Source organism: Bos indicus, chromosome 20 (assembly GCF_029378745.1).
Source record: "Bos indicus isolate NIAB-ARS_2022 breed Sahiwal x Tharparkar chromosome 20, NIAB-ARS_B.indTharparkar_mat_pri_1.0, whole genome shotgun sequence".
Taxonomy (NCBI): domain Eukaryota; kingdom Metazoa; phylum Chordata; class Mammalia; order Artiodactyla; family Bovidae; genus Bos; species Bos indicus.
In genome coordinates this window covers 18,495,948-18,523,181 of record NC_091779.1, presented here as the reverse complement: position 1 = coordinate 18,523,181, position 27,234 = coordinate 18,495,948, and the positions used below count along the sequence as shown (strand labels likewise).

At 38.0% G+C, this 27,234-nt stretch overlaps 1 protein-coding gene across 1 annotated transcript in view; it reads right to left on the bottom strand.

Moving 5' to 3' along the window:
- DEPDC1B (DEP domain containing 1B) overlaps positions 1–27,234 on the bottom strand; it is a 91,773-nt gene that overhangs the window by 25,952 nt on the left and 38,587 nt on the right. Inside the window, exons 3-7 of the mRNA XM_019982724.2 lie at positions 25,874–26,009; positions 21,579–21,706; positions 18,199–18,329; positions 14,647–14,694; positions 10,368–10,508 (exon numbers count right to left, since the gene is read on the bottom strand). Of these exons, the coding sequence (XP_019838283.2) occupies positions 10,368–10,508; positions 14,647–14,694; positions 18,199–18,329; positions 21,579–21,706; positions 25,874–26,009 (584 nt within the window). The remainder of the gene's footprint in view (positions 1–10,367; positions 10,509–14,646; positions 14,695–18,198; positions 18,330–21,578; positions 21,707–25,873; positions 26,010–27,234) is intronic.

The following is a 27,234-nucleotide window of genomic DNA, read 5'->3' as shown; positions in this document are numbered from 1 at the left end:
AGTGTTTTATGTGACACCTATCTTTGTCACCCTCTTTCCCACTCTCCAAAGATGATATTAGATTTCTATTTTCAAATCATTAGGAACACAAATTTTCATTTTTGCAAAGTAGACCTGATCATTCCATTAACATATACAGTAAGCTATTCCTTACGGGAGTGTCAAAATGGAAGTGAAATTTATATACTTTTGAGAAGGGCTGGAGTTTCCAAAAAGTCAGTGGATCATATCTGTTCAGCCAGAGAATATAAGAGACTTGAGAAGGGTTCACTGTAGTTTTCGAACAACCAAAAGAATATAAAAGTTAAGTCACAGTTTCATTTCCACTGAGAAGAGGTATAAAAAGGAAATGGTTTATTCTAAGCTGTAAGAATTCAAACTACATATCAATTGGTAAGAATTCCCTGCCTACAAATGTTATGTAGCAATTTGGATGGGAAGGGGAGTTTGGGGAGAGTGGATACATGTATATGTATGACTGAGTCCCTTTGCTGTCAGCCTGAGACTATCACAACATTGTTAATCAGCTATACTCCAATATAAAATAAAAAGTTAAAAAAAAAAAGAAAAGAAAAGAACTCTCTGCCTAAAAAGAGACACAGTAAATGAGACTATTTCTCCGGACACTTTTAAGGAAAACCAAGCAAGTTGCCTTTGTGAACTGGCTTAAAGGCAGATACAGAGTCATGCACAAACAAAATGACGTCCCCTTTCCGACAAAAGTGTCCCAAACTGCTATAACACTTTTATGAGTTCTTTAGCTTTTATGATTAGAAAGTCTTTCACCCAACCCAACATCAGATAAATATCAACTATTTTAGATTTGCATTTTAAAAATTTAATTCTCTAATCCAGCTGGAATTAATCCTGCTGAATAGTCTAAAAAAGGTCTTAATTTTTTCCCAAGTTTTGTCAATTATTCTTATGATTACTAGTATACTTATAAATAATGTATGTGTTTAGTTATAGCCAGCGAATGTCTAGGCATTGCCTAAATTTCTATCTTTAAGAACTACCTAACTCACTTTATTCTAATAGTCCTGACATAACAGTAGTCATTACATTTGGAGGTGATTCAGTATGCTTACTTGGTCCATTGGCAACTTCAAAAGCTCGGGCCATAAGCCCTGGGACCTGACAGCAGAGACCTGACCAGAGAGAACTCTGGACTAACATGGGCAAGAGCCCTTCTCTTTGGTCAAGTGCACCAAATAGGCACTCTCTGAAAAAAACTGTTTTTCCCTAAGGATTACCATGGGATAAGGCCCCTGAGACCATCTGAAGCGTAAGGACAGAGAGATGGCACACAGCTCCAGAGGATCTCTACAAGTCACTATACACAAGAACCAAAAAGCAGAAAACCTAACTTCACGGATATTTCTAGATTAAACAACACAGGCGGAGATCTCAGTCTTTGAGCTAGATGATCACATCTAGTCTGAAAGTGAAATTTAGTTACTCTGTAGTGTCAGACTCTTTGTGACCCCATGGACTGTAGCCCACCCAGGCTCCTCCGTCCATGGAATTCTCCAGGCAAGAACACTGAAGCAGGTTGCCATTTCTTTCTCCAGGGGATCTTCCCAAACCAGAGATCAAACTTGGGTCTCCTGCATTGCAGGCAGACTCTTTACCAACTGAGCCACCAAGAGTTAGATAACCAGTCTAGTGAATTCCAATGGCACTTTCTAAATTTCACCTCTACGAGAAAAGGAACAGCAAAGGGGTGTTCAGCCTTCCAGACTATTAGCACATAAACTGGGAGCCATAAGCCCACCTGCCTGTAGGAGCAGACAAACGGAATAAATGAACAGCAAAAGGGGTCAAGTGAACCTGACTTCACCATCTGAGAACAGCAGCGAATCCTGGGGCCTTGGTAAATTGGAATTCATGTCCCTGAAACACTGGCTCCCTCTAGCGGAGGCACTCATTACACAGCTATAGCAGCTTATACCACTGAAAATTCAAGATCCAAAACTGCCAGATTTTTAAAATTAAAAAATTTTAATTTTTTAAAGAAACCAAATCATAAATTCTTACATAAATTTCCCATTTCTTAAAGTTTTACAATTCATTATATTAAATTTTCTTTTTAAAACACACAGGTTAAACCAGATGTATTTATGAGACACGTTTGGCCCATAGTCTAAGATCTCAGATTTTAATACTATACACAACCAGCCAGTCAATTTTCCAAAACACTCTTGCCCCCATGCTCTTCTGTGCTTCCTTTATGTCTTGTTTCTTCCTCTGTATGCCAACTTATTGCAAGCTACACAACTCAATGGATTCCAGGGAGCACGTGAAGAGTGAGTGCATGTTAAGTGTGAGTAAAGGCTGCTATGCTGTCTCATTCACCCTATTCAAGAGTCAGCCAAACTCTGATGTTGATACAAGAAACTGCCATTTTGGAAAAGAAGATTATTATTCAGTTATGTTGTTAGGGCAGACTGCTGAGCCAAAGTAAATCATTTTCTTAATTATAACAGGAAGTCTTAAACCTCAAAAATGGTTTTTTTTTTCTTTTTTTTCATTTTTTTCTTTAAGAACTCTTCAATATCCTATTCCACCTATCACTGACTGTTCTCAGGGTCACATTTCTGGCAACAAGCTAGTATTATTTCATGCAAGAAGCAAAGGAATGACCCTAAAAAAAAAATCCATTTCCATTGAAACTGCTATAGAATTAGCTTCTACACAAAGCAGACTGATTACCTACTTTAAAGTATTTTGTCTAAGGGTATCCTATTTCAATCAAAGTAAGAAAAAAAGTTTAAGGAATGAGTCAGTCCTTCTGGGATTCAACCTACACAACTAGTTTGCATGTACTTAGATATGATAGGCTTTCCCAGATTCTAACAGGCTTGCTATATTAGATAATCTGTTATCCATATAAACAAATTATGGTCTTCCATAACTACATCGTACATTTTCACTATGTAAAGATCTAAAAAATACAGTTTTCAATGCAGGGTATCTGAAACATATTCACTTGAGAATGACTAATCAGGGACAGTTAATATATTACCATTCATACACATTAGTCCATTATTGCTGACACCTAAGTACAATAAATTCTCCATTCTAACCATCCTTCTCCACCTCAAACTGTCTATAGATAATATTTCAGATGGTGGCTGACTCTGCCATCAATTTAGAAACAACCAGCTTCAATTCCTAGATGAGATCACAATGAGCAACTGGGGTTAGGGATAGACAAGTGACATCACAAATATAACTGATTCAAATTGGACTTCATACATTTTTAAACACCTTCCATTTGATTTTCTAGAAGCCAGTTGCTCAAATGAGAATTTTTTCAGTCAGCTTCCACCAAGCTTCCAACTGACCCTGCCAATTTCACGGGTGTCAAAAACCAAAGAAGTTATATTGCAAGTCCAAGCTGCAGTGCAAGCCTCCTGTCATTTAGACTACACACAGAGCATATCCAGTGGTGACCCACGTGTCTCTGCTCAACCAGATTTGATGTCTTCAACCATCATAGTCATCTCCAGAAGAGACAGAACTCAAAATAAAAATAAATTTGAAAGGATGTTAGCTGTGTTGTTAGGTTACAGAGAATAGTGGTTCAATATTACCTACAACAAGTTCAAATTTTCCATATGGGGAGAAGAGACAAAATGGCGGCGTGGAAGGACATGAGCCCATCTCTTCTTATGGAAACACCAAAATCACAACTAACTGCTGAACACACATCAACAATAAATGCTGGCACCTACCCAAAAAGATACCCTACATCGAAAGACAAAGCCACAACAAGATGGCAGCAGGGACACGAGAAAATCAAATCCCATACATCCTGGGTAAGCGACCCACAAACTGAAAAATACTATACCACAGAAGCTCCCTGACAGGAGTGAAAACTGTGAGGTCCATGTAAAGCTTCCCAGTCTGGGGATCTGGCAACTGAAGAATTTCTAAGAATCTGGCTTTGAAGGCCAGTGGGGTTTGATCATCGAAATTCACAGGACTGGGGAGACAGAAACTCTACTCTTTGAGGGTGCACGCAGGGTCTCCTGCTCATCAGGACCCGGGGGGAAAAAAGCAGTGACATCATAAGAGCCTGGGCCAGACTTACCTGCTAGAACTGAAGGTCTCCTGTGGAGGCAGGGGGCAGCTGCAGCTCACTGTACGGACAAGGACACTGGTGGTGGTAGTTCTAGGGAGTACTCATTGGTCTAAGCCCTCTTGGAGGCCACCATTTTCTCACCAGGACTTCATCCCACTCAACTGCACCCAGGCTCCAAAGCTGGCACACTTCAGGCCAAACCACCAAGGTGGAAATACAGCCACACTCCTCAGCAGATAGGCTATTTAGTCTTCCTGAACACACAACTTCCAGATAAACACACCCTCTGACACGGCTCTGACCCCAAGAGGGACAAGACTCACCCACCAGTAGGCAAAACCACTCCCTCCCACCAGGAAGCCTAAACAAGCCTCTCAGACAGCCTCATCCACTAGGCAGCAGATAGCAGAAGCAAGAAAATCTACAACTTTGCAGCTTGTGGAATAGAAACCATAACCACAGAAAGTTAGACAAAATAAGACAGCAGAAAATATGTCCTAGATGAAGGAACAAGATAAAAACCCACAAGAACAACTACATGAAGTGGAGCTAGGCAATCTACCTAAAAAAAGAACTCAGAGTACTGACGGTAAAGATGATCGAAGAGCTCAGAAAAAGAATGGACGCAATGATACAAGAAGATGATATAACAATTGTAAATATATATATATATATGTACCCAGCTCCAATAGGAGCATCTCAATATATGAAGCAAATTTAACAGCCATATAAGGAGAAACGACAGTAACACAATAATAGTGCAGGACTTTAACACCATTCTTGGATCAATGGACAGATAATCCAGATAGAAAATCAATAAGGAAATACAGGCCTTACGTGACACATTAGACAAGATGATTTAATTGCTATTTATAGAGCATTCCATTCAAAAGCAGCAGAACACACATTCTTCTCATGTGCACACAGAACATTCTCCAGGGTGGACCACATGCTGGCCACAAAGCAAGCCTCAGTAAATTTAAGAAAAGTGAAATTATATCAAGCATCTTTTCTGACCACAGTGCTATGAAACCAGAAATCCACTACAAATTAAAAAACTGTAAAAAACACACACACACACACACACACACACAAACAAATGGAGGCTAAACAATATGCTACTTAAAAACCAATGAGTCACTGAAGAAATCAAAGAGGAAATTGAAAAATTACCTAGAGACAAATGAAAACAAAACACAACAATCCAAAATCCATGGAACACAGCAAAAGCAGTTCTAATCTGTGCGACCCTATGGACTGCAGCCTCCCAAGTTCCTCTGTCCATAGGATTTTCCAGGCAAGAACACTGGAGTGTGTTGCCTTTTCTTCCTTTAGGGGATCTTCTCAATCCAGGGATCAAATTCGCATCTCTTACATCTCCTGCAGTGGCAGGCAGGTTCTTTACCACTAGCACCACCTGGGAAGCCCCTCTAAGATCTAAGGGTATAGCAATACAATTTTACCTCAGGAAACAAGAAAAATCTCAAATAAACAATCTAACCTTAAACCTCAAGCAAGAAGAGAAAGAAGAACAAACACCCAAAGTTAGTAGAAGGTAAGAAATCATAAATATTAGAACAAAAATGAGAGAAATACAGACAACAGAAAAGATCAATGAAACTAAAAGCTAGTTCTTTGAAAAGATTAAAAAAAAAAAAAAAAACCTTTAGACAGATTCATCAAGAAAAAGAAAAGGCTCAAATCAATAAAACTAGAAATGAAAAAGAAGAAGTTACAATGAACACCACAGAAATAAGCACCACAAGCAACTATATGCCAATAAAGTGGAAAATCTAGAGAAATGGACAAATTTTTGGAAAGATACAATTTCCAAAGGTTGAACCAGTTAGAAAATATGAACTGACCAATCACAAGTACTGAAACTGAAACTGATTTGAAGACTCCCAACAAACAATTCTATCAGACATTTAAAGACGAGTTAAGATCTATCCTTCTGAAACTATTCCAAAACAGTGCTGAGGAGGGAACACCCCCAAAATCATTCTATGAGGCCCCCAGCACCCTGATACCAAAGCCAGACAAAGATGTCACAAAAAAAGAAAATTACAGGCCAATATCACTGCTGAATACAGATGCAAAAATCCTCAACAAAATCCTAGCAGACTGAAAGGAACAATGCACTAAAAGGATCAAATACCATAATCAAGTGGGATTTATCCCAGTGATACGAGGATTTTTCCATATTCGCAAATCAGTGCTGTACACCATATCAACAAACTGAAGAATAAAAACCATATCATCTCAGTAGATGTGGAAAAAGCTTTTGACAAAATTCAACATCCATTTACGATAAAAACAACAACAACAACAAAAACCTCTCCAGAAAGTGGGCACAGAGGGAACATTGTTGTTTTCAGTCACCCAGTCAAGTCTGACTCTTTGCGACCCCTATGGACTGTTCCCATAGAGGGAACATACCTCAACATAATAAAAGCCATATATGACAAACATCATACTCAACAGTGAAAGCTGAAAGCATTTCCTCTAAGATCAGGTATAAGACAAGGATGTCCACCCTTGCCACTGTTTTCAACACAGTTTTAGAAGTCCTAGCAACAGCAATCAGAGAAGAAATAAAAGAAATCCAAATTAGGAAAGAAATAAAGCTGTCAGTGTTTCCAGATGACATGATACTATACGTAGAAAATCCTAAAGATGCTACTAGAAAACTACTAGTGCTCATCAATGAACTCGGTCAAGTTGCAGGATACAAAATTAATACATAAAAATCTGTTGTATTTCCATATGCTAACAATGAACGATCAAAAAGAGAAACAGACAATCCCAGTTACCACTGCAACGAAAAGAAGAAAATACCTAGGAATAAACCTATCTAAGGAGGCAAAAGACCTGTACTCTAAAAATGGTAAGGTGCTCATAAAGAAATTGAAGATAACAAAAAATAGAAAGATATACCTTGTTCATGGATTAGAAGAATCAATACTGTCAAAATGACTATACTACCCAAGGCAATATACAGATTCAGTGCAATTTCTATAAAATGGCATTTTTCACAAAACTAGAAAAAACTTTAAATCTGTATGGAAACACAAATAGCCAAAGCAATTTTGAGAAAAAAGAATGGAGCTGCAGGAATCAGGTTCCCTGAATTCTGCTTATACTACAAAGCTACTATCATCAAAACAGTAGAGAACTGGCACAAAAACAGAAATAAATCAATAGAACAGGAAAGAAAGCCCAGAAATAAACTACACACCTATGGTCAATTAATCTACAACAAAAAAAGGGAAAGCCATGCAGTGGAGAAATGACAGTCCCTTCAATAAATGGTGCTGAGAAAATTCAACAGCCACATGTAAAAAAACAAAATTAGAACATTGTTTGACACCACGCACAAAAATAAACTCAAAATGAATTAAAGACCTAAATGTAAGTAAAGACACTATGAAACTCTTAGAGGAAAATATAGGCAAAACACTCTGACATAAATTGAACAATATCTTTTTCAAGCCATCTCCTAGAGTAAAGGCAATAAAAACAAACAAATGGGATGTGATTAAACTCAAAAGCTTTTGTAAAGCAAAAGAACAGGGGCAAGGGAAGGGACATATGTACACCTATGGCTGATTCATGTTGACGTCTGACAGAAAACAAAATTCTGTAAAGCAATTCCTTCAATTAAAAATAAATTTAAAAAAAAAGAATGGGGGCTTCCCAGGTGGCACTAGTGGTAAAGAAGTCCCCTCCCAATGCAGGAGATGTAAGAGATGCAGGTTCGATTCCTGAGTTAGGAAGATCCACTGCAGGAGGGCATGGCAACCCACTCCGGTATTCTTGGCTGGAGAATCTCATGGACAGAGGAGCCTGGCAGGCTATGGTCCACAGGGTCGCAAAGAGTTGGACACGACTGAAGTAACTTAGCACACACGCACAACGAAGGAAACCTTAAAGAAAACAAAAAGCCCACAGATGGGAGAAAATATCTGCAAACGCTGTGACCAAAGGGATTAATCTCCAAAATTTATAAACAGTTCGTGTGGCTAAATATCAAAAAAACAAACAATCAAAAAATGGGCAGAAGTCTTGACATTTCTCCAAGAATACAGATGGCCAAGAGGCATATGAAAAGATAATCAACATCAATAATTATTAAAGAAATGCAGATCAAAACTACAATGAGATATCACCTCACACCAGTCAGAATGGCCATTATCAAAAAAAATGTACCAACAATAAATATTGGAGAGGGCCTGGAGAAAACAGAACCCTCCTACACTGTTGGTGGGAATGTAAATTGATACATCCACTATGGAGACAAGTATCCCACTTCTGGGCATATATCCAGAGAAAAACATGGTTTGAAAGGATAAATGCACCCCAGTGTTCACTGTAGCACTGTTTACAATAGCCAAGACATGAAAGCAACCTAAATGTCCATCGATAGATGAATGGGAAAAGAAGCTGTGGTACATATATAAATGGACCTACTCGGTCATCAAAAGGAATGGAATGTCATTTGCAGCAACATGGATGGACCTAGAGATTACCATACTGAGTGAAGTAAGACGGAGAAAGGGAGATAACATGCTATCGCTTATATTTGAAATCTTAAAAAAATGATACAAACGAACTTATTTACAAAGCAGAAACAGATTCACAGACTTAAGAGAACAAACTATGGTTACCAGAGGATGGGCAGGAGGGAGGGGAAGACTGTGAATCTGGAACTAATATGTACAAACTCCTATATTTAAATACATAACCAACAGGGACCTACTGTACAGCACAGGGAACTCTGCTCAATACTCTGGAATAGCCTAAATGGGTAAAAAAACAATGGATACAGTTATGTCTATGCATAACTGAATTACTTTGCCATACATCTGAAACTAACAACATTGTTAATCAAATATACTCCAACATAAAATAAATTTTTTAAATACAATTTTTTTTAAAATTCCAAGTTCTTCTGTTTCAAAATCAGATCATTTTACCATAAAAAATTATGAAAATGGAAAATGACAAGAAAATCTAAGAATTGGTTTTTAATCTTGTCTTTGGAATTATTTTACCAGTGGCATAAAGGCACTAAGTTGCCATGAAGAGAATCTACTCAATTAGTCCTTATGCATATTAAACAACAGCTAGTACTCATCATTAGGCATGATATTCACAAGTACACAAGCCTCCAATACTCCCTAGTGGAAAACAAAATATCAAGAAGACCCAGTGGTCTCAAAACACAGTAAAAGGCCTAAACCCTTCATCTGTTCTTAATATTGGGACTTCCAGTTCTTAACATTGATCTCTCTGAAACAAACTCCCTCTTAGATACATGATTTAAAATTGTTTCATGTTGTTTATTATCAGAAATCCTATGAAATCTTAAAATTTAAAGTATTGTGCTAAGAGACTAGGTATATTATTCACATATTGCTGATACTTTGTTAGGATACTATGGCAGCATACATACTTTCTAAGAAGAAAATAGGACAGGAGAAAGGGAAGAGAAGGGGAAGCAAGAATGAGATCAAGAATGGGAAGGTGAAGACTGCTAAACTCCACGACACTCAAAACCAAAAGGACATTAATTTCTACAAATTTACATAAAAGAATATGATACCCACACAGTGATTTGGTCATTAAAGCAAACATTTGTTTACAAGAAAACAATAATACTTATTCAACAATCACGACAGGAACAGAAAAAACTGATTTCCAAGGAGAAAGGAACAATATCAGAAAGACCTACACCAATAATATTGATTTTTCCCTCTTTTACCATGTTTCTTTGACAGTGTACAACATTCTGAAACATCAATATATGTAAGAAATCGCAATAAGTTTTAGAGAATAAGAGTTACTATATTTATTTTACATGTCACAAATAAATAATCCTACAAAACTCTGTTACTTCTATAAAAAGAAGATTTCTACATGATTCTCTCTCATGGTTGACTATTCATGAAGTCATATCCAGAGTAGTCATGAACAGTAAATGTCAAATTTACATTCTTCTCTATCAATATATGTATTTTTTTTTTGGTGTAAAAATGACATGAACATATTATTCTTTCCTGAGAAATAAAAACTACTGGTCCATGTTTAGGTTTATTAATAGAGCTTAACTATTTTCTTTTCTTCCTGCATAGAGCAAGACTCCAACTAGGCAAGCAGCTTATTTGTTTTTATTTCAAAAATACTACGGAAATTGGGGAAAAGGAAGTCTCAAGATAAAGAAAAATGAAATGTTCGCATATCGATGATGAAGATATACGTTCACTATATTCCAACTTACCTAATACACTGACAAAGGCATCAAAAAGGTGAAACGTAAGTAGAGGCTCTTTCAAGTGACCATAGTAATCAGCTATAGTTTTAAAGACATCTTTTTCAAATCCTAAATACATAGGCTGCTTCAAATCTGAACAATTAGGCCCTGTTAAAGAAAAGAAAGAAAAACATTAGTAAGGCAATCACCTGCAAGTATTGCTATTAGTCTCTGTGCAGATATGTGGTATATACAGATATGCAAAATCAGAAAAGTTTTCAAGGGTAAAATCGATATCATACATTTTACTTATATAAATATGCTTTATGTCTAAATTAAAATCTATTATAAAACAATGAGGAAAACACTGGCTCACTTCCATTGTCAAAAAAACCCCAACTCTTTTGTGACCTTCTGAAAGGTATTTTTATTAAATGCAGACAGTGATACTTTTCTTTGAAATATAGAATATTTGCCTAGTCTAATATGGTAACTACCTCACATATGTAACAGATAATCTATAAAGCAATTTTTAAAGCTTTTAATTATTTTAGCATTGCTATATTATAAAGTTCTAGAATCAGAGTTGAGTGAAATAAACAATTTCTGCCTCTAAATAATTTGACTCATAAGAATGTATACTCTTTTTCCTGAAGATATTCTGAAAAGGAGATCTTACATTGTGTCTTAAATTCATTCTGATTATAAAATTCTCCATTTGATCACCATCAAAAGATAATGTGTATTAAAAAAAAATTTTTTTAATGTTAAAGCTGCTCAAACAGAGACCATAGAAGACTAGATAAAGTGGCCTCTAAGTTCCTATTCAATTTTTTGATCTAAGAATCTAGGTTTTATTTACCCAATGCTTTTAAGTGAATAGTGGTATTTAATGAATTTTTATTAAACAAAATTATAATAGAAAATAATACCAAAGCAGAATCAAACTGATGTTTTCTGTTAAAAAGAAGTTTAAAAATAAAAGATAATTTATCAAGCAGAACCGTATTACAAAGTAACTCTAAGAAACTTGGAACAACCAAAAAACCAAGAAGCTTGGGATAAGTGAAGCAAAGATCCCCTTGTATTAGGGACCAAAGAGGAACAAGAAATGCTTAGCTCTCTACGGTGAAAGTGAAATTGTTAGTCACTCAGTCGGGTCTGACTCTTCGTGACCCCATGGACCATACTCTGCCAGGCTCCTCTGTCCATGGAATTCTCCAGGCAAGAATACTGGAGTGGGTTGCCATTCCTTTCTCCAGGGGATCTTCTTTACCCAGGGATCGAACCCAGGTCTCCTGCACTGCAGGCGGATTTTTACCATCTGAGCCATCAGAGAAGCCCCAAGCTCTCTACTGAGCTGGCAGCAAAGACACACAACAATCCATATACAGATGGAAGGATTTACATCTCCAAGTAGAGAGGGCAACTAACTGGATCTGCCCATGCCTGAGCGAAACGGCAAGTGGCCCACTGCCACTGTGGCTGGCCAACACTGTCTATTTCCATCACAGCATGGAAGAAAGTGATGTTGACTGCACTGGTCAGTTCTGGGCCAGCAGAACACAAGACTAAAGAACTGTACCCGAACAGATTTCTACCCTCAGGACAGCAGAAGAAGCCAGTAAAAACTGAAAGGAAATTCTTCCTACGGAATCACTGTAACTAATGAGAAAGGATCAAACAGAAAAGAACAGTTAAGGATTCTGGGCCATTGAAACATTGTGAAAACCGCTTTTTGTCAGTCTCCTTAAAAAGTCTCTTACCTTTTAATGTTCTATATGCTGCTTATAAAATATTTGGACTAAGATAATGAAAATTATTAGATGTGTGGTACCTCATTAACCTAGTGACAAACATAGCCATTTTTACTTGCTTCCTCTCCTGAAATATCCCAAGCTTAGTCAGTTGAAATTGTGTGACATGTCTTAGCAAGCAATACACGTCACCTTGAACTATTTATTCCCTCTAAGGATAAGTATGCAGTTCATTCTAAGCAGTTGTATCTCTTACAGAACACTTAATCATTCTTGACAAAAATACGCAAAAATAAGCCAAGAAAAAGTTTTCTTTCAAATGCCAGTGCATGGCAAGCCCATGAGAGAAGCCTAAGTTCGAAGATCTTTTGTTTTTCTATCATGTTGAATTTCAGAATACATTTTTAAGTCCAGTTTTTATAAATGTTATTCCTGAAAGACTTTGGACAAGAACTGTTTACATCTACTTTTATTGAATTCTTGCAATCTACGTGCACAAGGAAGAAAAACAGCTAACCTGGTTTTGTATTATTTATTAACATCAGTCCCTCACCTAATGGCCAACCGTGAAAGCACCCAGGTCTGCAACAGATCGCCCCCAAGGAAGAGATGAGCAATAAACCTACAGAGTAAGAAGCACGAGGCCTCCAAAAGTCTCATATCTTTTCTGTTTCCTATTGGACAATAATGGAAACCCAGATTCAGTAAGGATAAGGCTATGACTTAAGTCATAACAGGCTATGACTCTGACAGAGTCATAGTAAATTCAGGAGATGGGGAATGCAAATTTGGAAAAATCAATAATTTTATAAAATTATTCAAAAGGCTGACCTCGCCCTTTGGCCACCCTTTTTTCTTTGACACATAGGCAAGCATCTTTATGGATGTGCCAACCATTTCTAAAGTACTACACTTGATACATGGAAGACAGGTCCCCATTCCCAAGAATTTCCACCTAACCTAACACTACCTCACACATGTGGAGAACAGGACTAAGTCAATCCTCATGTCTTTTCTCTCCACTGGTAATCTCAGTTAGTCTGACCTTTCTGCAGAAGTTTCACGGATTATATATACATCTCTCTTGGGGGTTTATTACATTCTTCATTACATTTTGATCACCACTGAGAGTTCAACATCATAACTACACCTTAATATATACTTTACAACATATTATAGCTTAGATTTGTTATACTGGCTTCCTCTGTTCACTCCCAGTTGACCAACTTTCAAGATCCTTGGTTTTCCCAAAAGTCATACACGGGTCATTGAACCCATTCATAGCTTCTATTTTGTCTTTGCCAACTCTGGCCAAACATATAATTTAGATTAGTTTCTTTAAAATGATTAAGCAAGAATAAAAAGCATTCCTCCAGACTAAAACCACAGGACTCTACATCTCAGATGTTCTAAAACATGAACCAAAACCCAATGAAAATCTTAATAAACTCAGAGAACTTTGATCTTCACACACACTAACATTGCTATTCATTTTCAGGATGATAGTATATCATTTTTATATCATCACTAAGATCACCCACAGTGAGTTAACAGTTATTTTAGTTTCATTCTATAATCAAACAAAACTAATCAGTGAAATTAATAATTCAGAGCCTACTAATTTAATAATTTATACAGCAATCTCTATACATGCTAGTCTTACTCAAAAGGGAGGAAAGAAAGTAACTCTCTGAGGTGATCTTTAAGACTCTAAAGACTCTATAGACCAAATATCACAATTACCAGTCGGCTAAAATAACTAGAATTCTTATTACAATCACTTGTTTGGCTTAAGCCATTAACCATTAGAATCCCTTCTTTGAGTTAAGACTTCTAAAAATTCCAGAGCAACAGTAGTGTTAGTGAAATACTCTAATAACTCATTTCTTCACAGTGCCCATGATATCCTACGAAGAAGACTTCATATGCCTATGAAAAACTTCAGCAGGATCATCTTGTCCAGGCCCCTCATCTGATAGCCAAATTACTTAAACAGTCTCTTATTTCTCTATATATAGGTTCTTCTCCTTCCAAACTCTGCTGCACACTAATTAGATTTGTCTTCGAAAACATTTCTCTCCAACTTAAACCACTGCCCTAAAAAAGCCAGTGGGAAACAGAATCTGCTGAGTAAATTAATGATGTAAATATAAGGCATACTTAGGAACACATGCTTTAGGAATACACTGCTGACAAGCATTTATCTATTACAATATTGCTTTCAGTATTACTAATTATTCTTTTTTGTGATGAAGCATTCAAAACAAGCAGTGTGGATGCTATTTGCAGTGTGATTTTACGCACAAGAAAACAGAAGTACAAAAATCCCTTTTAAAATGCTCTATAACTCAGCCCTTCCACTAAGTCACAAATTTATCACTGAAAGCACAGGAATCCCCAGTTAACTGCCAGTCTCACAGGTGTCAAATGCTCATGCCATTGAGCAAAAATATTCTGTAATTCAGGGCACTAATTTCTGTCAATTTCATAAAAATGGCAGAAGTCGGACATGACTGATGAGACTTAGCAGCAGCAGCAGCAGTACTCACAATTTGCCAAACACTTCATAGCTGACAGTACCCAATGAGGAAGTTCTTCTGCAGAAAAAGGAAAATAAAAAGATGTTTTATTCAATTACATATAACTCAAAGTATTATATACACACTTGGTATCATAAGAATGATATTTGTCTCAAGTAATATGAAACATATTGGCTAATCACAAATCACTTACTTATGTATCAGAACACTGAGAAGATAAAAATTTTTCCTTAGCAGCAATGTTACAACTCATTCTTATTTAAACCATACCTGTAAATTTCTCTAAAGACAAGATGTACTTGTACAGCTTTAGGGAAAAGAAATTTGATAGTTTGTTCCAAAGAAACAAATCAATTATCCTAAGAATTATACAGAAAGAAGAAAAACACAGAAAAAGCAGAAGTATGAGTCATCAAATGCATTTATGAAACAAGTTCACCAAATACCTTTCAAAAAACAAAAAGGTGAATTCTGTTATGTCCAATGTTCAATCACTTTACAAGTTTCAATTTTCAAAATGTCTTAAGGCAAGAAAGTGCCACTGACATATCAGTATAGGCTATCAGGATTAGGACAGCCTTAAAATAATAATGACTTCCCTGGTGGCTCAGACAGTGGAGCATCTGCCTACAATGCGGGAGACCCAGGTTCAAACCCTGAGTTGGGAAGATCCTCTGGAGAAGGAAATGGCAACCCACTCCAGTACTCTTGCCTAGAAAATCCCATAGAGAGGAGCACGGTAGGCTCCTACAGTCCATGGGGTCACAAAGAGTCGGACACGACTGAGCGACTTTACTCACTCACTCAAAATAATGGTTAGCATTGCTACAAAAACCCCAGCTGAACTTTTTGGTGCAGAGTCTCTTCCCCTGGCCCTGCCACAGACATCTGATGGACCAGCACGCATGTTTCTACTGGACACCTTCTCCACTGTCTGTGAAACTGCAAAGACCCTGGTTGACTTGTGTTAGAGCTAATGAACCTGAGGCCTATGAAGTGCTCTCTTCTTTCTCAAGTATGTACTTAATAAAACAAAACTGATCATCCAGCTGTGGCTGGAAGTATTCATGTCTGCTGTACTCAGGAGACTGCAGAAGGATTTTAGAAGTATTTCAAAGGCTATAGCCCTCTCATTCCATGTAACTTAATTTTATACATTGATTAACCTGACAATTCAAGAAGTCGCAAAGCTGTTTATTTCTGTTTCCTAACATTCTCCATTCCTGATACATGGGCTTTAAAGGAAACTGTTTCAGGTTTCAAAGACACATTCAGCTCCTGTCAAGAAACATGACCTAGAAAAACCTCTTCCCTTCTTACTGCTCATACTCCTTCTAGGCCAGCTCTGCTTGCTGCCCAGGAGCCTCCAGTGCTTCATTAATATTAATTTATAAAAACCCGAAAGTATTATACCATCTTCCCACAATCAAAGGTCATTCTAGCTCCAGCTAATTGCTAGGATCAAGAGTTTGAAGCAAGTTCAATTCAGTTCAGTCACTCAGTCATGTCCGACTCTGCAACCCCATGAAACGCAGCACGCCAGGCCTCCCTGTCCATCACCAACTCCCAGAGTCCACCCAAACCCACGTCCATTGAGTCGGTGATGCAATCCAACCATCTCATCCTCTGTCGTCCCCTTCTCCTCCTGCCCTCAATCTTTCCCAGCATCAGGGTCTTTTCCAATGAGTCAGCTCTTCGCATCAGGTGGCTAAAGTACTGCAGTTTCAGCTTCAACATCAGTCCTCCCAATGAACACCCAGGACCGATCTCCTTTAGGACGGACTGGTTGGATCTCCTCGCAGTCCAAGGGACTCTCAAGAGTCTTCTCCAAACCCACAGTTCAAAACCATCAAATCTTTGGCACTCAGCTTTCTTTATAGTCCAACTCTCACATCCATACATGACTACTGGAAAAACCATAGCCTTGACTAGACAGACCTTTGTTGACAAAGTGACATCTCTGCTTTTTAATATGCTGTCTAGGTTGGTCATAACTTTCCTTCCAAGGAGCGTCTTTTAATTTCATGGCTGCAATCACTATCTGCAGTGATTTTGGAACCCAGAAAAATAAAGTCAGCCACTGTTTCCACTATTTCCCCATCTATTTGCCATGAAGTGATGGGACCAGATGCCATGATCTTAGTTTTCTGAATGTTGAGCTTTAAGCCAACTTTTTCACTCTCCTCTTTCATTTTCATCAAGAGGCTCTTTAGTTCTTCTTCACTTTCTGCCATAAGGGTGGTGTCATCTGCATATCTTTATTGCATAGGTTATTGATATTTCTCCCAGCAATCTTGATTCCAGCTTGTGTTTCCTCCAGCCCAGCGTTTCTCATGGTGTACTCTGCATATAAGTTAAATAAGCAGGGTGACAATATACAGCCTTGACGTACTCCTTCTCCTATTTGGAACTAGTGTGCTGTTCCATGTCCAGTTCTAACTGTTGCTTCCTGACCTGCATATAGGTTTCTCAAGAGGCAGGTCAGGTGGTCTGGTATTCCCATCTCCTTCAGAATTTTCCAGTTTATTGTGATCCACACAGTCAAAGGCTTTGGCATAGTCAATAAAGCAGAAATAGATGTTTTTCTGGAACTGTCTTGCTTTTTCGATGATCCAGCAGATGTTGGCAATTTGATCTCTGGTTCCTCTGCCTTTTCTAAAACCAGCTTGAACATCAGGAAGTTCACGGTTCACGTATTGCTGAAGCCTGGCTTGGAGAATTTTAAGCCATTACTTTACTAGCATGTGAGATGAGTGCAATTGTGTGGTAGTTTGAGCATTCTTTAGCATTGCCTTTCTTTGGGATTGGAATGAAAACGGACCTTTTCCAGTCCTGTGGCCACTGGTGAGTCTTCCAAATTTGCTGGCATATTGAGTGCAGCACTTTCACAGCATCCAATGTGGATCCATCTCTTATTCAGGGGAAGGAATTTTTAAATCAGTCTGGGGACTCTGGCTCACTACAGTTACAAGCACTTTATTTTTCTTAATCAAAAACCAGGACAGGGAGTTGCTAAATGTTTATTTTCCCCAATTTGTAAACTGGCTTGGAGTAAAAAGGTATAAAAAAATTAAAGCACCTTCAACATCTAAAAAGCTACCTTTGTTAAAAGAAAAAGGGGGGGAATGATATAAACCAAGACTATCTCAGAAAATCTGACACAAAGACACCATAATGAAAAGGTCAATGAGAGCTCTGAAAATCAGTCAGGCCCCAGGACCACCTAAAAGGTGACTCAAAGAATCTATTAGGCATTAAACTTACCCACTTCTCAGGGATTTTCTGGGGATGATAAAGAACCACTTTATACTACCATGTGGCTACCACTGAACTAGCCTCTAGATGGATATGGCTTAGACCTTCACTCCTGGCTATTCATCTTCCTACGACATTTTCTGAATACAAACAATTAGTATAAAGGTCTTTGGAAGTAAACTAAAGCTATACATAATAAGCAGGTAAACTTATGTAGAGTTTACAGAAAGGTCAAATAGAAGCAGATGGACCTGTACAGCCGATATACTAGGTCAACTGAGAACAAAATGGCTTTTATGCACTTACTTGACTTGTCATCAAGGATAACAACTCCTTGCTTGCTCACACTGTATACATTATGGATGATGAACTTGGAGTTGACAAGTTTAATGTCTAAAACCTCTTCTAAGGAATCCAGGCCAAGGATTTTCTGTAAACTAAAAAGACAAACAATGATTATATTAATTACTTTTTAAAAATCATCTGCCCAAGACCCAGCACTATAGAAGATCTTTAAACTGTGCTGTTTTCATGTGTTTCACCTGATTTTTATGGGGCAAAAAGGCCAGACATTGAGTATATAAAACAAACTTAAAAGAGACCCTTTTGTCATTAATGTACTACTTCACTAATTTAAAAGCATAACACACTGAATGTCAAGAAAATTATTTTTTAACTTAAATATTATAATAACAAAAACTAGCTTAACCAATGATAAGAAACTGCTACGAGTATATCTTTATAAAATTTCTTTTAAAAAACCTGCTATCATATTGTTAACTTTAGTTACCTACTGTATATCATATATCTAGAAGACCAAGTTTTCCATTATATATTTCATTAAGCTTAAGATTTCAGTGTAACTAGAAAGTTTAAAAACTTTACAACACTAATTATTAGATAAATGCAAATCAAAACAAGTCACCACCTCACACACTAGTCAGAATGACCATCATCAAAAAGTCTACAAATAATAAATGCTATGCAGGGTGTGGAAAAAGGGAAACCTTCCTCTACTGTAAATGGGAATGTAAATTGGTGCAGTCACTATGGAAACAGGGTGGAAGTTCCTTAAAAAACTGAAAATAGAGTTACCATATGATCCAGCAATCCCACTCCTGGGCTTATATCCAGAATAGATGAAAACTCTAGTTCAAAAAGATATATGCACCCCAAGGTTCACTGCAGCAATATTTACAACAGCCAAGACATGGAAGTAACCTAAGTGTCCATCGACATATGAATGGATAAAGATGTGGTACATATACACAAGGGAATATTACTCAGCCATAAGAAAGAATAAAATATAGACATTTGCAGCAACATGGATAGACCTATAGACTACCACACTAACAGAAGTGAGACAGAGAAAAATAATTACATGATATCCCTTACATGTGGAATCTAAAAAAATAATACAAATCAACTTATTTACAAAACAAAAATAGACTCACACCAAAGGTTACCAAAGGATAAAGGTAACTTCCAGAAAGTTAGAGATACCGAGGGAATATTTCATGCAAAGATGGGCTCAATAATAAAGGACAGAAATGGTATGGACCTAACAGTAGCTGAAGATATTAAGAAGAGGTGGCAAGAACACACAGAAGAACGGTACAAAAAAGATCTTCACAACCTAGATAATCACGATGGTGTGATCACTCACCTAGAGCCAGACATCCTGGAATGTAAAGTCGAGTGGGCCTTAGAAAGCATCACTACGAACAAAGCTAGTGGAGGTGATGGAATTCTGGTTGAGCTATTTCAAATCCTAAAATATGATGCTGTGAAAGTGCTGCATTCAATATGTCAGCCAATTTGGAAAACTCAGCAGCCAATTTGGAAAACTCCAGTCCTGGCCACAGGACTGGAAAAGGTCAGTTTTCATTCTAATCCCAAAGAAAGGCAATGCCAAAGAATGCTTAATCTACTGCACAACTGCACTCATCTCACATGCTAGTAATGCTTAAAATTCTCCAAGCCAGGCTTCAGCAATATGTGAACTGTGAACTTCCAGATGTTCAAGCTGGTTTTAGAAAAAGCAGAGGAACCAGAGATCAAATTGCCAACATCTGCTGGATCATCAAAAAAGCAAGACAGTTCCAAAAAACATCTATTTCTGCTTTATTGACTATGCCAAAGCCTTTGACTGTGTGGATCACAATAAACTATGGAAAATTCTGAAGGAGATGGGAATACCAGACCATCTGACCTGCCTCTTGAGAAACCTATATGCAGGTCAGGAAGCAACAGTTAGAACTAGATATGGAACAACAGACTAGTTCCAAATAGGAGTACGTCAAGGCTGTATATTGTCACCCTGCTTATTTAACTTATATATGGAGTACATCATGAGAAACCCTGGGCTGGAGGAAACACAAGCTAGAATCAAGATTGTCGGAAGAAATATCAATAACCTCAGATATGCAGGTGACACCACCCTCATGGCAGAAAGTGAAGAACTAAAGAGCCTCTTAATGAAAGTGAAAGCGGAGAGTGAAAAAGTTGGCTTAAAGCTCAATATTCAGAAAACGAAGATCATGGCATCTGGTCCCATCACTTCATGGCAGATAGATGGGGAAATAGTGGAAACAGTGGCTGACTTTATTTTTCTGGGCTCCAAAATCACTGCAGATGGTGACTGCAGCCATGAAATTAAAAGACGCTTACTCCTTGGAAGGAAAGTTATGACCAACCTAGATAGCATATTCAAAAGCAAAACCTTGTCAACGAAGGTCCGTCTAGCAAAGCTATGATTTTTCCAATAGTCATGTATGGATGTGAAAGTTGGACTATGAAGAAAGTTGAGTGCCAAAGAATTGATGCTTTTGAACTGTAGTATTGGAAAAGACTCTTGAGAGTCCCTTGGACTACAAGAAGATCAAACCAGTCCATCCTAAAGGAGATCAGTCTTGGGTATTCATTGGAAGGACTGATGCTTAAGCTGAAACTGCAATACTTTGGCCACCTCATGCAAAGAGTTGACTCATTTGAAAAGACCCTGGTGCTGGGAAAGATTGAGGGCAGGAGGAGAAGGGGACGACAGAGGATGAGATGGTTGGATGGCATCACCGACTCAGAGAACATGGGTTTGGGAAGACTCTGGCAGTTGATGATGGACAGGGAGGCCTGGTGTGCTGCGATTCATGGGGTCACAAAGAGTTGGACACAACTGAGCGACTGAACTGCACTGAAAGGATAAACACCAGGAGGAGGGATAAATTAGGAGTATGGGATTAACAGACATATACCACTATATACAATATAGATAAACAACAAGGATTTACCGTAAAACACAGTATATTGAACTATATTCAATATCTTGTACTAACCTATAATGGAAAAGAATCTGAAGTTGTACACCTGAAACTAACACAATATTATAAATCAACTACAGTTAAATTTTTAAAAATAAAAATATTTAACCAGTAGATATTTTTGGTCCTGTGGGCAAAAGAAAAAAAAAGAACTTTTAAAGTTCTATTCTTAATTAGTATATAAATGATAATAGAAAATTCCCTGAATTCAGTTAAGGTCTGCTTGCTAAGCAGGATAGGTGCAAATAACGCACTCAAAAGTTGAGATTTTTATACACAGTTTCAGAAAATTAAGTATGCAGAGAGTAGCAGAGAAGCAAAACAGAAAAAAACAATATTAAAGCTCTCATTAATATCACACGCACGTACTATGATAACGTCATCGACTTCCAGATCTCTTCTACATTGGCCTCTGTCACCTGTCTGCGGTGGACAAGACGGCAAGCCGGCACCTCTCCAATAGCAATACTGTGACGCTTGTACCACATCTCAGGATTCTAATTGGGGGTGAGGGAGCCGAGAAAGACAGAAAGAGAGAACAAACATTTCAGTAGACAGTGGTATCATTTTATAAAAACGTCTTTGATTTGGTTCTTTTTAAACTTGATTTAAATAATCATTTTAATTATAAACTAACTTTCTTTGCATGGACTACAGAGTAATAAAGCATAACTCGTAAAGATCAGATCAGATCATAAATGAATAGTAAAGAATTGCCAAAGGCAATGGCACCCCACTCCAGTATTCTTGCCTGGAAAATCCCATGGACGGAGGAGCCTGGTGGGCTGCAGTCCATGGGGTCGCTAAGAGTCGGATATGACTGAGCGACTTCACTTTCCCTTTTCACTTTCCTGCATTGGAGAAGGAAATGGCAACCCACTCAAGTGTTCTTGCCTGGAGAATCCCTGGGACAGAGGAGCCTAGTGGGCTGCTGTCTATGGGGTCACACAGAGTCGGACACGACTGAAGCGACTTAGCAGCAGCAGCAGCCAAAGAACTATAGCAATAAGAATGACATTAGCTATTTTCTCCTGTGGGAGTGCCAACTAACCAGTGAAGTAGCAGTGATAAAATTTCATTAATTCAAAATTAACTTGAGGAATATCAATCCAAATTCACACACTATTCAAATTAAGTGACTGCTTACAATAACATTAAAGTCTATTACTTTCAAGAAATCTTTAAAAAAAAAAGAAAAGGTCAAGTAAATACAATGTTAGATAGCAGTCCTGAGATCTTAGACATCTGAAGAAGGCAGGAAAAACAAGAGCTCTACAAGGACATCTGGGTATGACCAGGAAGAAAAACTAAAGTCCAAAGAGGTTAAGTAATTTGCTCAAACTCACACTGCTTTAACACTTCAATATTCTTAGCATCTCCCTTCTCACATTTAGGCTACTAAACAGAAGTCTTAAAACTCCCTTTTGGTAATCACAGAGAGGAACTTTTGAACTTTTAAAGGCAAAACATGTAAGAAGTCATCTACAAAGTGCTTTTTTTAATAAAAGGTTGGAAAGTTGTTCTTTGATATGGTTTTGGGGTTTGTTTTTGAGAAGTACTGAATTGCAAAAGAAACTTGAAGATCATGTGGATTTGTACTTTTTTTAAAACTATCTAAATTAGGTGTTCTCTTTTGAAGGCAGGAGTGTCAGTTGTTGCATTTGCCTAGCAAATTCACTTCCAGTTATCTTAAACAAATATTCAATTATTTATCTGTAAAGATACTGCTAATTAAATTGTTTACACATAGAACAAAAAAGTTGAAAACATGTTATAATACATATCTAACCATGAAGGACTGGATAAATATAGTACTTTACAGACAAGATGCAGATATTAAAAATTATACTGAATGTCTAATAACATTAAAAAATTGACAGAACACACTGTTCTAAGTGAAGAATATAGGCAACCAAAACAGCACAGCATGATCTCATTACAGTGTTAAAACATGCATAGCAGTGGGAGCTCAACATGTCTATGTGCCACTCCAGACAGATAGATATCCTTGCTGGGCAGGACAGGTGTGCCCCCGCAGCAGGGCATGGAGCCCCATAGCCTGCACCAGGGTGTCATGTCCCCCCCCACCCCCACAAAGCCTCATAACCAAGCAGAATTTCATGCTGATGAAGCAGCAGGCCACGGGGGGTAAGGTCTACAGCCAGCCCCCCGACATGTGCTCCCCACAGGGCTCCCTCCTGGGCCTCCCACCCCAGCAAAACCTCATGATTTCCCACCACCTGCAGCAGCGCAGTGTGTCTCTGGACAACCAGATGGGCTACATCCCAGCACCGGGTGGCATGGCCAACCTGCCCTTCTAGCAGGCCCCGTGAGGGGCTGGACCTGGGGCCATATTGCAAATATGACAACCTTTAAAAAAAATGCATAGGGAAAAAATAAAAGAGTTAATATTAATTCTCTCTGGATGACATTATGAGTAATTTTTTTCTTCTGTCTCTATCTATGAACAACTCTATTAATAACAGCAATAACAATTAACAGTTTTCCAAAGTCTGTGTGCCAGGCACTCTTGTAAACACACTATAGATATGACGTCACTTGAGTCTTATAACCATCTTACCCCTGGGGGTGTTATCATCCCACTTTTACCAAAAAGAAAACTTAGACACAGACACAGCAAATGAAACAGAGAAACAAGCTTGCATAGCTAATAAACGAAAAACCAAGATTCAAACCCAGTAGTCTGCTTCCAGAGCTCTCTCTCTACCTGCTGCCTGTCAGTAAACACAAGAAACTGTTTTATTTGCTGCACCTCATTTTATTTTATATAATGGCTGGGCAAGAGAGAGGACAGGACAGAACAAAAACAAACCAACAGGCAAAGTGGAGGCAGAGATAGAAAGAGGGAAAGTAAGATAAAAAAAAAAAAAAAGGGAAGACGAACTCAAGTCCTTTAAGAAAGATGGACTGTTTCTCTGTTGACCACTAACATCATCAATCTAACGACTGCATTGAGGCCCAACCAAGGAAACAGATCCTGCTCTGCCATTTTTCCTCTGGACACTTCACAAGAAGCAGAGCCCAAGCATTAGAGGAGCTGGAACAAGCGAGGAGCTCAAACCTCCACCACTTAATTTAAGGTTAAGGCAAGAAAAGACAAGAGCAAGGTTATCAGAAATATACAGATAATCAGGGACATGACAAGCTATGGGGGGATGGGTGAGGAATCAGAGTCACTGGCAGATGACTTCAGGGTTGCTGAAAATGAGACACTGAAAATGGACGAGAGAAGAGAGAAGACACTGTCTTCTTCATTGGTGCATGAAAATGACTAATGTGCAGCTAGTCTTCCTAGAGGTTCACAGAACCACAAGAGCAGAAAAGGGAAGTTATTATATTGATGACATACATACACATTAGTTTAATATGGGGTTCTACCTGTTTTGTATAAACACCACTAGATAATCTTACAATGAAAAAACATCTGCTGAATAACCACTCTACTGATTGGGGTCATATTAGGTGTTTAAATACAAATGTTTTTTAAAAAAACAAACCTGATTTCATGGAGCTTATATTTTAATTTTCTCGAGCACAGAAACTATCAGCTAGAGCTTAATTAACTTCTCCTCATTAGTAATGAATTAAATGATCCTCAAATACCCTTTGTGCTCACTCTTTCAGAGTAGTCCCTCCTAATCACCTATCACTGCATGAGCTCTTCTGGAGGAAAAACTATATCACATTCAACTGCATCTGCAGAACCTGGCACAGTGCATGGCACACAGCAAACAATAAATGTTCACTGAATGAACAAACTAATGACTTTAAAATACGACCTCTCATCTAACTTCCAGGGCCATTACCTCCCTCTGCCTGTTAGACATTTCCATATAATATCACCTATCTTTATCATCAAGCATAATTAAAACTACATTCATCACTGTCCCTGACAAATCTGCAAGTCCACAGGGAGTCCCCATTTCTGTCACTGGTCTCACTCCTGAATTATTTCTGATAAAGGCTAAGCTGCTTAATTATTCTCTCCAAACTGAGATACAGTATAACCACATTCAATCTCATTGCCTAAAAATGTTTACAACACACCTCTGCAAATGTAGGAACTGGACATCTAGTCCTATAAGACTAAATTAACTTAAAACATGGTTGTTAGTACAATTCTTAAAAAAAAAATTGCCCATAGAAGTTTTTGTCTATATTTTATTTTTTAGCATTATCTCAATCTTAGTAGTTTTCTATTGGGGATATTTCAAGAGAAAAGTACGCCCCCAAAAAGGCAGTTTATTCTACAATGTGCTTAGGTTCTCCAAACTATACCTTTGTTCATATTATCAGAGCTCGGTCCACAATTCTCCATGTCCCAACCTTCACACTTTCAACGGGTAATAATTATAACAAAGTTCAGGAAGAGGAGACAAAAAAGGAATTGAGGAAATTGAGAATAGAAAAGAAAAGGAAATTATAAGGGAGTTTTATGAGAAACCTGCTCAGTCTAAATGTATGAAAACGGCTACCACCTATTCGGTCAAAGTGTCAATTGGTAAGAGTGAAAAAACGCAAAAGCCAATCTTCTTGTGCTACCAGTCTCCCTAACCAACAAAAAACTGGACTAAGCCTAATAGTTCACAGACTTTTTCTAACTCTCCCGCTGCTAGTCCACCGGCTTCTATAATGGCACTTACCATCACAAGTGGCCTCACTGGGATGTTCTCTTGTGAAGTGCCTGGTGGGGGATCATCCCATTTTGGAAATTCAATAACATCCTTTTGATACGGGGGCCTCTTTGGATAAGGTTTCAGGGGTGAAGAAGGAGGAAATCTAAAAACCAAGAAGAAAATTTCTATTATTGCAGTCAGTGGGAAACATAGATATTTAACAGTAATCCCCACTTCTTGTACCCTTGAGAATTTATATAATTCCAAACTCTGGATAATCAATTCATACTTACATCATTACACACATCTAATTACCCAACAACATATGATTTTTAAGAAATATCCATCCATTACATCCATCAAATAACCTTTATGAAGAAAAAACAGAAGCCAAACATGTGACACATTTTAAATAAATAAACCTTGGTCTGTCACTTGATTTTCATGATTAAAGATGCTTTTAATGGAACCCTAACCCTAGAGTGTCATTTCTTTCACCCAGCTCAAAACCCTTACTGCCATCTAACTCCAGCTGAAATTTTTAGCTGATAAGTATGCAAATAAGTTTCCCTGGTAGCTCAGATGGTAAAGAATCTGCCTGCAGTGTGGGAGACGTGGGTTCAGTCCCTGGGCTGGAAAGATCCCCGAGAGGAGGGCATGGCAACCCATTCCAGTATTCTTGCCTGGAGAATCTCCATGGACAGAGGAGCCTAAAAGCTACAAGTCCACGGGGTCACAAAGAGTCAGACACAACTGAGCGACGAAGCACACGTGCACGCTGAAATTACTGATAGATAAAACTTAAGTAATACTTGCTGACGAGATGAACATTAGAACAAAAATCATCTGGCCTAATATTTATTTTCGTAACTATTTCTAATAAAGATTAACCCTCCTTTCCTTGAATATCTAACACTTCACACTGAGATTGAAGCTACAGTCTCAAATTTCATCTTGGAGGAGACAGAAAGCTTCCCAGGATCCTGTGCTGCGCTTAGTCTCTCAGTCGAACCTTCTGAGACCCCTCAGACTGCAGCCTGCCAGGCTCCTCTGCCCATGGGGATTCTCCAGTCAGGAATACTGGAGTGGGTTGCCTTGCCCTCCTCCAGGTCCCAGTATCCTTATTCTGCCATTTATACCCCTTCTCTGCTTTTATCCACCCTAGGTATCATCACTCCATGGACAAATACATAGAAGTCTAAATACAATCTGACTCTCTTTAAACTGGTCTAGGGCATACCTCATAAACAACAACAGAGGCAATTAAATATATATTTATCTCCGAGCGTCTTTTTCTGTTAGCTTGCCAGAGAAGGATATATTGTACTGCGTTGAAAAAGTAACATAAGAACTCTAGTTCTTAAAAGTTGACATAGAAATCAATAGAT